Genomic DNA, 13376 nt, shown 5'->3' on the forward strand with positions numbered 1-13376 from the left:
TCCTGGACTTAACTCCAGCAGCCATTCTCTTATCACTGTTCTCCCATAATACTCAGTACGTAAATATATTGTATAACTTACAACTCCTTACTAGAGCAAGTTTTTTTAATCTATCCATTAGAATTTAATATGGTCTATATTCCCAATGCTATGACTTAAGATACAGATAGAGAAAATAATAATTAGTCAATAAATAATCTCAAAGTGGCCAAATACATATAGTGATTTTAAAAAACACAGGTACACATACATGCACACATGAATGCACACACAAAAAAAATGCATGTAATTTCACATGAGAGTCAAATCCTACAAATGAATAAAATTTTCCATAAAATGTCCTTTCAGAGATACTCTTAAGCAATTAGCTCAGAGAGTTTTGTTGTCAAAAATTAAACCTTTTGACATTTTGAAAAGGAAACTATTTTATTTGTTGTTTTATTTGCTACTAAAATGAAGTTTATTATTGTTCGCTAGCAAAATACATTATTTTCTTGCCAAGTTTTTCACTGATTAATTCCTCCATAAGTTTCTCTAAAACAGGTTACACTTAATATTGCTGTATCAAAATACCACAGGGAATAGGTGAAATGATGAAGACACTAAATAGTAAGATAAATGGATGGACTTGTATACATTCCCTAATGAACACATTAATTTCTTCTTAACTCCTAGAAACACACGGACATAGGTTTAGATTTGTTGTTTTCAACCTTTTGTCAAGAAAAGCATAACATACCACTTTCACAACACTACTTTTTCATCAGCAGAAGTGGCTAGTTACAGGACAGTCATTGAGGTATTAAAAAGTTTTCTCTTTTCATTACTCCACATATCCCTTATCCCCAACCATCACCTTAGGTCTACCAGGCCCTAAGGTAAAACCAAAATACTGCATTTAAAAAAAAAAAAAAGGAAAAAATTGAAATAGGCTACCTTTGAGACATATGAAGAAAACTATAAAACACTGAAATAAATAAAGGGAACTATGTTGTATTCATGAACTGATTCAATAATGTTAAGATAATCTGTTCTCTCCAAATTGTCCTATACACATAACACAATCAAAATCACAGTAGGATTTTTAACAAAAACAAAAGTTTACTCAATAACATAGGTAGAAATACAAACACCATGAAATAACCAAAACAAAAATATTTTAGAGTGTTCTTAACAGTTATATTTATACTACCTGATTTTAAGAATTGTAACTACACATCTCCAATAATAAAAGACAATGTGTCCTTCGCATAGGACACAAAGGACAAAAGGAACAAACCAGAAAGTTCAAAAATAGATCCACCTAAATACTCTCAACCAATTTTCAAAAAAGGAGTCAAGTAATTCAAAGTGAAAAGGATCATATCTTCACCAAATGGTTATGCAAAAAACAGATATGCAAACAAATAAAACTGATTCCCCAACCTTGTCTCACACCATATGAAAATAATATAAAAGGGACCATAGCACTAAATGTAAGAGCTATAACTACTAAACTTCTAGAAGAAAGCATAAGAAAAATGTGTCCTTGGTTTACTGATTTCTTGGAATACAAAATCACATACCATAAAAGAAAGAAAAATTTAATTGGATATCATCAAAATTAAATCTCTTGCAGCTGAACAGACAATGTTAGTAGACAAGTCCTAGATTGGAAGAAGAAATTTGACAAATATGTATCTAATACATAAACTTAGACCTCAGATTTATAATGAACTCTTAAGAAAATAAGACAAATAATCAAAATTTTAATGAACAGAAGATCTGAACTTAAACAAAAAAGAAGACATAAGAATGAGTAATAAATACACTGAAAATGACTTAACATTATAAGATATGAGAGAAATACAAAATCAAAACTACAATAAGCTACCGGCACAACCTTGTAATCCAGTGGCCTGGTAGGCTGACACAGGAGGATGGCAAGTTCAAAGCCAGCCTCAGCAAAAGTGAGGTGCTAAGGAACTCAGTGAGACTCTGTCTCTAAATAAAATACAAAATGGGGCAGGTGATGTGGCTCAGTAGTCAAGTGCCACTTAGCTCACTCCCCAGTAACAAAAAACAAACAAACAAACAAAAAAAAAAAAAAAAAAAAAAAAAAAAAACCTACAATGAGCTAGCATTACATAACTAGTTAAATGGCTCAAATTAAAAGGACTAAAATGTCCAGGATGCAAATGAACTCGAACTCTCATACTGCTGATGGGAATACAGAATTTTTCACTATGGGAAATTATTTGACAGTTTGTCATGAAGGTAAATGTACACTTACCATAAAACACAGTACTTTCATCCAAGTATTTAACCAAGAGATAAGAAAACATATGCCCATGAAGAGACCTGTGCTGAAATGTTCACTGCATAAAATACTGATAAACCTACAACAAGGACAATTTCCAAAGTATTATCGTGACTGAAAAAAAGCCAACCATAAGAGTGTATACAGCATGATTTTATTTATATGACAGTCTTAAAAAGACAAAACTATTGGAACACAAAATAAATTAGAGGTGGCAAGTGATGGGCTACTTGCCCTAAAATACATAAAAATAAAAACATAATGAAAACTTACCGCAGCACTACAACCAGGGAAATTGAAAAAAGTATCAGGACCATGTCTTTGTGGCATCTGATTAAGAACTGACAATAATTTTACTGCATGTCTTGGCTGAGAAAACAATAAAACAAGAAAAGTATCATTGTGCAAATTTAGTAATAATACCTACAATATCACTTTAGTCACTAAACTGTTTTCTAACCAGAGAGAAAATTAAACTTAAATCATTTATTAAACTGTTTAAGAGGAAAACAATTTCCACTACAAATTCAAATATACAGCTCTCTAGGGACAAATTGTTGAACATTAAGTATTAATGGGCTGTTATTAAATACTTTTCCCTCTGACCACAGCTTACCCAGATTCCACTTTCTCCTCGAAGCATGCTGAACAAAAGCTTCAACTCCTTGACAGTGATGCTGTAGCTGGCAAGAACCCCCAACATATCAACTAGAAGATCTTCAAAGGAAAATAAAGTTATTCTGAACTCTAGTCGTAGGCTGCCATCTGTCAAGTAATACACTTTTTTGAAATAGCAGAAGTCTTCAACTGTCACATATACAGCTAACATAATTAAATGTCCTCATGAATAGCCCTTCTAATTATATGTACACACACATGAATGTGCTATATGCAAGAAAAGGGATATAAAAATACACAAAGGTACAAAGATTTAACATTGCAAATTAGTTATTTTCAAATGAAAAATTGAAGGCTGACCATTTTTTTCTTTCAAAATTATCTATTTTTTTAACAAAATATGTTCTTAAAATATTCCTTGGGCTCTTAGTAAGTTTGAGTGCAAACCTACTACATGGGGCATTACTCCAAGTGGTTTATATTTATTACCATCACAAATCTCATAACAAGCCTATGAGATAGGTACCAAAAATTATCCCCATTTATAAATGTGCGAATCATGGCAAAGACAACTTAATCATTTTGCCCAATAATAGCTAGCAAGTTGTAGATCAGGATTCAAATTCAGATTGATCACAGAATGCTCACTCTTATCCACTAGTCTATAAGTGAAAGTCTGATTTAAACAGTGATACTTTTATGCCAATGTGAGTATTCATGTTCATATAACAGACACATCATCTCAAAAAATAATGAAAAAAAATTGTCTTGACCCTGATTACTTTCTTTATACATTATGATCAGTATTTCAATGATCTCTGGGAAAAAATTAAATATCTAAATATTTATGCCTCATCTTCTCAATTCATAAAGCCATAAGAAAAATAGAGTTAATATATTTTAAAACTTTATCACTAATTAATAAAAAGGTTCAATTAGGGTAAAATGAAATAGTTACTGATAAACTATATATTATCCAATATCAAAGATTAATAATAGAATTCAAAATATTATGATATCCATGTTTCAAATTAGAAGTTTAATGTTTATTTTCATCCATAATTAACTGATTCTTATTTAATACCACAAGAAGCAATCTCTACAAAACTGTGACAACAGATGTCATTTTTGAGAAAAATCTTTAAATGAAACAAAATGTTTCATCATTTAAGTAACAAATATGCATGGAAATGCTATGTAAATCAGGTACGTGTCAAAGAATTCTAGATAAAAATCAAGTACTTTAAAAACTCAGGGGTGACATGCCTAAGTTTTAAAAAATTAGCTATAATGGCAGCCATCAGTGATGATTTCTTAAACCTAAAGATTTACACACAAATACTTTTTTAAAAAAACCAAACTTCTATTTGCAATACATATGATGCATGATCCACAAATAAATCTATTAAATTTGAATTTAATTACAAAATTTTTTAAATTCCTTATGTATTGTACATGAAACACAACCAAGCAGCTTAGTTTAACTCTATTTTAGCAAGTCTTCTTCTCTAGACAAGATTTTTAAAAGATACTATAACTGAGATTCTTTTATCGATTTACTTAAATGTGTAATCACATTTTAGTTACATTCACATTACTAAATTAAGACCTCTGAATTTAACATATAACATACTACAATACATTCAGAGATGAAAACCTAATATTGTTTGGATGGCTGGCATTTCAGTATTTCTTAATATGTTTAAATTTTAATTTTTCTACTAAAAAATAAGATACAGGTATTTTTCTGGTACTCATTCTCTTTTTTTTATATCACTTCATTGACACAGGCTTTTTTGTAAGGAATTGCTTAAAATAAGTGAAAATTTTGTGTAATTGATATTATTATTAGTTAGAAAAAAGGATAAGAGCTTTATATAATGGGAAATGGCAAGACATAAACTGTGGTACTATCTTCACTGCCGTTTTACATTTCAATCTCATGAATTATGTTCCCATGAACTATTAGGCACGTATTGCTGAATTCTTCCCTAAACTATATAAAGTAGAAGGCACTCTGCTTATACATATACATACACTTAAGAACTTACTCTCAGATATAAGGATTAAAAAATCACATGATGTTCTACACAACATGTATACATACGACTTTATACAAATGAATTCCAGTTAAGTAACTCCAGAATTTACAGAAGTATGATATCATTAAAAAGATAATTTACAAAATCTAAGTGTGAATCCCCTTTTTCATCAAGTTAGTCATTAGAGTCTAATATAGAGAATGTTAAATCATGTAAAACAGATATATGCCACCTTGAAAGCAATAAGAAATCATTTTAATGCTAAGAAAATTTAAAATGCATTGTTCTTTAACCAACACTGTTCATTTCATTCTTTCTTATTTAATGTTTGTCCACAAATTTTGAAATTAATTAAAGCATAAGTCAAGACATTAAAATGCATTCTCTTGTGTCTGAACTACTTTTAAGGATAAAATATAATACTGTGAAAAGTCAGATTATTACTTTTCAAATTATGAAAACACTTTTATGTCAGAAGATAATTATGCTGAAGATCCATGGTTTATAATAATCAACATTTCAAACTCCAAACTTATTTTCTGGAAAAAACTGCAGCTCTAGGACCATCATTCAAAACATTCCTACTAAAGTGCATCCAACCACAGATGGGAATTCACTTGCAGGGAAGTGAAGGGTTGGTGGTGACAAGCCAGAGATTTCAAAGTTATGATTTAAAATAATTCATAACAAGCATAAACAATAATGTATTTATCCTAAAATCTATGCAAATTTTGTTTTCTATTAAATAATGTTTAATACAGATGTCCCCCCTCCAAAACAAAATCAATGTACAATAGCCACTTCCAAAAGATACACCATGCTTATTCTAATACTTTTTAGTACCTCCACTCATCTGTCGTACTGCGGTATATGCCAGACTAAAGAGCACAAAGCTGGGATAATTTGGTAAAGGGCTCATTCATTATACAGAAATGAAATATGCATTTTTATATTTTAATTATGTAAAGTTTTAGTTACATACTACATAAAAGATACTGTTTATTTTCCTAATAGATTTCATAGTACTTACTTGACTATACAGAGATTTTCTAAAACTTAGAAAAGTAAAATTACTAGTTATGTTTGTCTTCTTTCACTATTCAGGTTTTCAATTAATCTAAAAGTATATAAATTATATAAATTTTCCATACATTTCTATTTATCTTTTTAAAATCAAGGTAATCTCAACAAATCTATTTTACCTACAAAATATAATGAGAAGTACATGAGCTTTATAAATATTTTAATTGTATTTTCCTGTTGAATAGTCCCATACCTGCTATCATGTCATCTACAGCACTCATTTTCAGCAATACTTGTTCAATTAGCCCAACTTCTGTGCTAGTCTGTAAATTTCGAACACTTTTTCGTAGAATGGCTGTAAACATGCTCCATATTTCTGCTTGACATGTTACATCACAGTGCTCCAAAAGCTCTGTCATGCAAGTTATACTCTCAGCATCCTGGATAATAAAGTTCATCTCCAAATCAAATTCACCACCAACAAGCTGAAAGTAAACAGAAAGAAACAATGACTAGTGATAACATGGGAGGTAATTTATAACAATGAAGTAAAACTATACCCAGATTTCAACTAGCAAGAAAAAACAGCTACTCTAAAAACTTCAAATCTTCTGGAGTGCAATTTTGATCTAAAGTTTAAGAACTACAGATGTGCAAACTAAATGTACCAAACATATATCTGATTTTCACAAGGATAGAAAGGAGTGATTTCATATCTAGAAGAATAAAACAAACTGTAGCCTATAATGACTGAGTGGAATTCAGGACAAATTCCTAAAAGAAAGGTGTGGCCTTTAAAAGTGATAATCAATAGAAAATACAGAGCTCACTAAGGAAATATTTTAAAATGACTTTGTTTTATAAGATTAGGCTTGAAAAAGATGTTATGGTGGAAAAATCTGTAATCGCCATATATAGAAGATGAATAAATATGAAACTGATACTAGCACAAATAACGATAAATGATGAAACAATTGAATGAATATTAAAAAATGAGTTGAGCACAGAAATATGTAAGGTCTTACAATAGATGTTTTTAAAAAGCCAAAATGTGAACTGAGTTAAAGAAAGTTGATTTAACAGAAACATCAGCTTTGGGACATGATGACAAATGAGTCAAAAGCTATTTCTGTCCCCACCAAATGCTACTTTTTGTAGTGACAAATACACAGAAAGTAAAATAATATACTGATACTCTTTTACTATGTTGATCAAATTATATATGAATTATTATATTCAATTATAGGTATTATTCTTAAAGAACAAAAGACAAACTTTCAATCTGGAGAATGGAAGAGTAATAATAAATTAATAACCTTTCATTAAAAACCTAACATTTGAAACTATTAATTCATTTTTTCATTCAATAGCCCTTTATTAACTTTTCTAGAACTTACTGTTTTCAGAACAATGATATATCAATGGACAAGAAAAATTTTAAGGACTAACAGTACTAAATTCCACAAAGATATACATATACGTATGTATGCTCTAAATTATTCCACGAAAATGGACAAACAAGTTATAAAAAGCATAAAAGAAGACATAAAACATGAGTAGTTGAGAAAGAGGAAGCCCAGGAAAAACAAGATTAAAAAAAGGCAGGAAATAAAATTAGAATCAAGAATTAGAATTAATTTTCTATCACTGAGGTATATATAAATATGTAGGTAGTATGATATAGACAGGAAAAATAATAACAACACTACTACCTCACCTAATACACCATTTAGCACTACTGTAAGTGCTGAGCATCTATTAAGAAACTATGAATTCTCTTCATTTTATGGATAAGGATCAAAGACAGATTTTAAATACCTTGATAAGGATCAAAACACAGGTAGTGGACCCAAAAGTTTGTCTTCACATGAGCCCATACAAACAATAAAACCTCATTTAACAATACATTAAAAGTCTTCAAGATTAAACATTTGTCCCCAATTTTGAAATATTATACTCTGTATATGTTTTTCTCTATAACAAATCCAAAATTCATCTTTATAAACAACTATCCCATCTGCTATATACTGACTTTGAACTGACCTAGGTATTTTTTCTCTGATTAAAAGCTAGTTTCACTTCTATATCTGAAACAAATTCAACTTCAACTATTTCTGGCTTATGGATGAAAGTAGCTACAACAGTTATTAAGAGATTGGCTCAGAATTTAGACTTACTGGATTCAGATTCTGGCTAAACCAGTTGCTAGCTGTGAGATTTTAATGAAAGAAACTATTTCTCTAAGCCTCTATCTACAAAACAGGAATGAAAGTTTCTAATAGGACAGCTGTGATAATTGGGTTATTAGTACTCAAACTCAGGCACAATGGCAGACATACAGTTAGCATTCAATTAAGATTTGCTATTGTCTTTAACAGTCCCATCTTCCAGGTTAAAAAAAAAAAAAAAATGTAGTCACCTAATCAGATACCTCTAAATTACCATGAAACTTGGACAGCTTAAGTCTTTTTTCCCCGAAAACAAATTTACTGTGGATCATGTTTCTCTTTCAGAAAATATTTGGAGATATATCAAAACCAACTCAAATATCATTTTCACCATGCCATATAACAAAAGAATTCCTATTTATTTATTATACATCAAACTACCATGAATCTTGTAAACCACTGATTAGTTACTAAAAAAAGATTCTCTAGAAATAAATCATCTAAAGAAAAAAGGTTGAAAAATGAATGATGTAGGACACTTAAGTAACAGAACTAAAACAAGTAATGAGTGTTATATCTATGAGCCTCTGAATAAATCTGTGTAAAAACATGATTACACTAAAATACAAGATCATTTAAGTATTTTTTTAGACTAATCTCTTAAACTAGTTGTAACTTGTTTAGCAGAGTGTGGTATAACCAAGTGCCATTATAGGATGTAATAGCAGAGATTGTCTCAGTAGGAAAAAAAAATTCTGCTTTAAAAGGAATTAATAATTAATATTTGTAATTCTAAAAGTCAGGTTCGGTTATGAAGCCTATATTGCCATCTTTCACAATCAAAAACACAATATCCTATACATCTTTTAATTACAAAAGAATGTAGCTATGGCTCTCTGATTTCATTGTGAAAAGTAACAAATTTATTATACATGTAGAGCAGATCTGTTTTCTGTAAAGAGTAGTTCTTTCTCACTTTTATTATAATTTTTCACACATTAGTATTAGAGGCTAACTATTATATGAACTATCTTTAAAAATTAGATGAATAGTCTCCATTTTAATGAGTAGTTTAATAGTTTTATCAGCAATTAAAGAATGTAAGTAAAAGTAAAAACAGTTGGCTTATCACCTAAACAATTCTACATCTAAAAGACTTAAGAAAAGGCATAATTGTCCTTAGAGGAAAAAAGTGAAGATAAGTGAAATTAAACAACATAAACAAGGCAAGTGGCAGATTCAGGATTCTAATTTAGATTAGAAAATATACTCTTTGTAATGAAGTCAGATGGGTAGACCTAAGAAAGCAACAGAGAAGAGATGTTTATAGTAGTTATATGAAGGGTAAAATGAGGAAAGACAATGTGAGTGGATAAGAAATGAAACATCTGTAGGAAGAAAAACTAATTTGTTCACAGTTATTTCAGTAAGAAAGTACATTTTTAATACTGCATTACAGGAGAATTCTCTCTCAAACACATACACACTAACTAAAAAAGAAATGAAAAATAGCTTGAAAGGTAAAAAATGTAAGACAGCAAAGTCAAAAAAACTAAATATCAAGAACAACTCTTTTTAGAAAAGGTATGCCAAATCACTATACCATAACATAAAAAAATAACCTAGATAAATCAATTGAGATTTCCTATGAATCTTCTGTGTCATTGTGACACTCTATTCACACAGCTAAGGGTTTTCTTTTCCTCCAAGCCTCGTGCTGAAAATTCTAAAAGGCATTGCCATTGCAAAAGAAGCAGTGGTGCTTCCTACTGAACAATCAGTCTTAAGTAAATTTATACAAAATAGAGATTAACTTTTTAATTTTTATTTACATGAGAGAAATAATTTACTGAATTAATCAGAATATAATGTAACTGAGAAATATATTGTCTTCAGAAAGCACTAAGATTTGTGTGTGTGTGTGTGTGTGTGTGTGTGTTTGCAGTGCTGGGGATTGAACCCAGGGTCTTGTGCTTGCAAGGCAAGCACTCTACCAACTGAGCTATATCCCCAGCCCAACACTAACTAATAGCAATTAAACTATCTTGTTGATTTCTTTAAGTACAGAACTAAGGTTACTGAACTCTAAGGTTATTAAGTTGGGATAATATAGAATAATTCATCATTCATTAATTAAATGAAACTGAACAATCATTAACCAGTAGGATTTCTTAGCAACTTACATAATTCAATAAAGCTTAAAGTTAATAACATTGCACAACGAGCCCCAAGAAACTCCCCATCTTCTGTTTCCTCTACTTCCCATTTTCTTTTTACTGGTAAAAGGCTTCTATAATGTCATTATTCACTTCATGTAAAATTATTTATATGCATTCCTAGAAACAGAACCAACACATAGCATATGGTTCTGTCTGACCCTTGGATTTTTTAACTTCCAAGTATCAGTTTAGGTACCACTTCACCCAAAAGACCTTCCCAGAAAGATGATCTTTTTCCAAACTCCCAAGACAATCTATCCATACCACAGCAATCACCATGTAATATTATGGACTACGTATTTGTGCCCCTCAAAAGTCATATGTTGAAGCTCTACCAGTAATGTGATGGTATCAGGTGACTGGGGCTTTGTGAGGTAGATTTTAGATAAATCACGAAGGTATATCTCCCATGACAGAATTAGTGTCCTTAGAAGAGGAGCTTTCTCTCTGTGTTGTGTGAGAACACAGTGTAAAGGCAGCTAACTATAAGCCAGGATAAGGGGCTATCTCATAGAATCAAATCTGCTAGCACCTAGACTGCAGGACATCTCAGCCTCTAGAACTATAAGAAATAACTATCTGTGATTTAAACCACTCAGTCCCTGGTATCTTGTTTTACCAGACTACGTAAAAACATAAGATATCACAGTTGTTTACAGATTTCTTCCTATCCCCCACACTACGACAGGCTTTTACAGAGCAAGGGTCATTTCTTTTTTACTGTCCATATATATATATATATATATATACACATATTATATATAATATATACATATAAGTACATATAAGTTATGCATTCAATATTTAACTTAGAAGGGGAAGATGGCAGGATGGGAGGACAGGAACACAGGAGGAAGAAATGCAGGTTAAAAAGCGAATTCACTTCCATGGTTAATCCCCAAATTGTTAGCCAGGCTTTCTACTATATTCTAGCTTTCTTCCTTCAACAGTGAATTACTCCAATTGTTATATAAATTTTATAATGCTTCAGAGGTAAATGCAAAGTAAGAAATGTTTTCTGAACCCTGGTTATACTACTCAGTTGCCTTACTGTTTCTTCTATTACTATTTGGAAAATATGTTAGGGTTTCACATAAGGTAATGCAGAACAAATTCAGGAGACTCATATTCTTGCCTTAGTAAGGCACACTTTTTCTATTTAATTTCCTAAGTACACTGAGAAAGCTAAGCACAAATATAGTTGTTAAAACCAGGCTCACGTATACTTCTACTTTCAGGTTCTAACTATTTTCAAGTGAAATCAGTTCATAACACATTCCTTTGAAAAAAGAAGGCTGAAAGTGACACCGCCAAAAGAATGGCAGAATGGGCTACTCCAGGACTATACAGGAACCCCAAAGCAACTAATAAGCTGGCCTAAAGTGTCAGGATCAACTTTTAAAGAATTCTGGATCTAATAAAAAATGTACAACAATCAGCACAAGACTTGATGTAGACAGTGTAGACAGGAGTTACTGCTTTGTGGAAGAGTACTGTGGAATTCTAAATCACCTATTTACCCATCCCCTACATCTCAGACTATAAACAGACCCAAGGATGGCAGCCTATACTCAGATAAAGATCACTACTTCAGGGGTGGCACTGCCAACCTTATCCTCAAAGAATTTTGTCTGTGGGTCTTCATCTGTCTGGCAGCTCTCTCAAAGAGAGATGCAAAGAATTCCCCGGTAGATCCAACTGGGAGCATTTCGAGGGCTGGGTCACTTGCTAAAAGCATTTGAAGGCAAAAGTACTGGCTGCAGCTGTCTGGGGCAACAGATAGCACTTCAAACAAAGAGATAATCCAAGTGACTAAAGGAGGTATGTGGGGTTATAAGGATTTTTAAGCTTCTGTCCTGGCTTTTTATTACAAACCCACTCCAACCAAAAGCTCATGTGTTAATGCAGGAATGCTCAGAGGTAAAATTACTAGATTATGAGAGCTATGACCTAATTTGAATGGATTATTGAGTGGTAACAGTAGACAGGTGGGCATGGCTAAAGGAAGTAAATCACTGGGGACTTGCTTTGGGGATTTATATTTTGTCCTTGGCACCTCGCTTTCTCTCTCTCTACTTCCTAGTTGCCATGAGTTGAGCAACCTTCCTCTACCATGCTCTTGTCATGTCTGGCCTCATCTTGGGTCCACAGCATTGGAGCTAACTGAACAAGGACAGAACCTTTGAAACTGTGAGCCCAAAGTAAGCTTTTTCTCCTTTATTTTTTATTTATTTATTTATTTATTTTTAGTTGCAGATGAACACAATACCTTTATTTTATTCATTTTTATGTGGTGCTGAGGATTGAACCCAGAGTCTCATGCACGCTAGGCAAGCACTCTACCACTGAGCCACAACCCTCTTTAAGTTATTCTTGTCAGGTATTTTGGTCACTGCAACAAAAAGCTGATTAACACAGCTTCCATATATACAGGGGAATTAAGATTGCCACATGCATGACCAGGGCAGGATCTACTCACAAAAAGGCCTAATAATGACATATGCTTTCATTTCTATTTAGCTCTTAGGCTTTATGCAATACACAAGCATCCTCAAAGACTGAGACATTATTTTTACTTTCTTCCTTTTTTGGTTCCAGGAATTTTAGGTAACTGTCAAAGCAAATGACCACCAAACAGAACACAGACTTTAACAATAACACACAAATAGAGAATGTGGACCTTACCATCATAATTTAGAAAAGTCACTAAACAAACAACACCCAAACACAGGGGGAGAAGGGGATCTGATATGGAGAATTTCTATACTATAATATTCAAAATGCTCAGATTCCATGGTTGGGTATGTATAGATCAGTGGCAGACCACTTGCCTAGTATGTGTGAAGCCCGGAATTCTATCCCCTACGCTGATAAAGCAAAAGAAGAAGAAGAAGAAAAGTCCAGTTTCCAACAAAATAATATAAGACATGCAAGGAAACAAGAAAGTATGAACCATCTACAGGAAAAGTAAAAGGTTAACTTACTTAAACTTACTAGACAAAGACTT

General features: G+C 31.8%; 1 protein-coding gene across 7 annotated transcripts in view; it reads right to left on the reverse strand.

Annotated features, from left to right (window-relative positions):
* Positions 1-13376, reverse strand: part of NBEA (neurobeachin) — a 660252-nt gene that overhangs the window by 563431 nt on the left and 83445 nt on the right. For all 7 annotated transcript variants that reach the window (XM_079137358.1, XM_079137357.1, XM_079137359.1 and 4 more), the window contains exons 2-4: positions 6236-6467; positions 2916-3016; positions 2573-2668 (exon numbers count right to left, since the gene is read on the reverse strand). In XM_079137358.1, coding sequence (XP_078993484.1) covers positions 2573-2668; positions 2916-3016; positions 6236-6467 — 429 coding nt within the window. The remainder of the gene's footprint in view (positions 1-2572; positions 2669-2915; positions 3017-6235; positions 6468-13376) is intronic.

This window comes from Sciurus vulgaris (genome assembly GCF_902686455.1).
Source record: "Sciurus vulgaris genome assembly, chromosome: 4".
Lineage (NCBI taxonomy): Eukaryota > Metazoa > Chordata > Mammalia > Rodentia > Sciuridae > Sciurus > Sciurus vulgaris.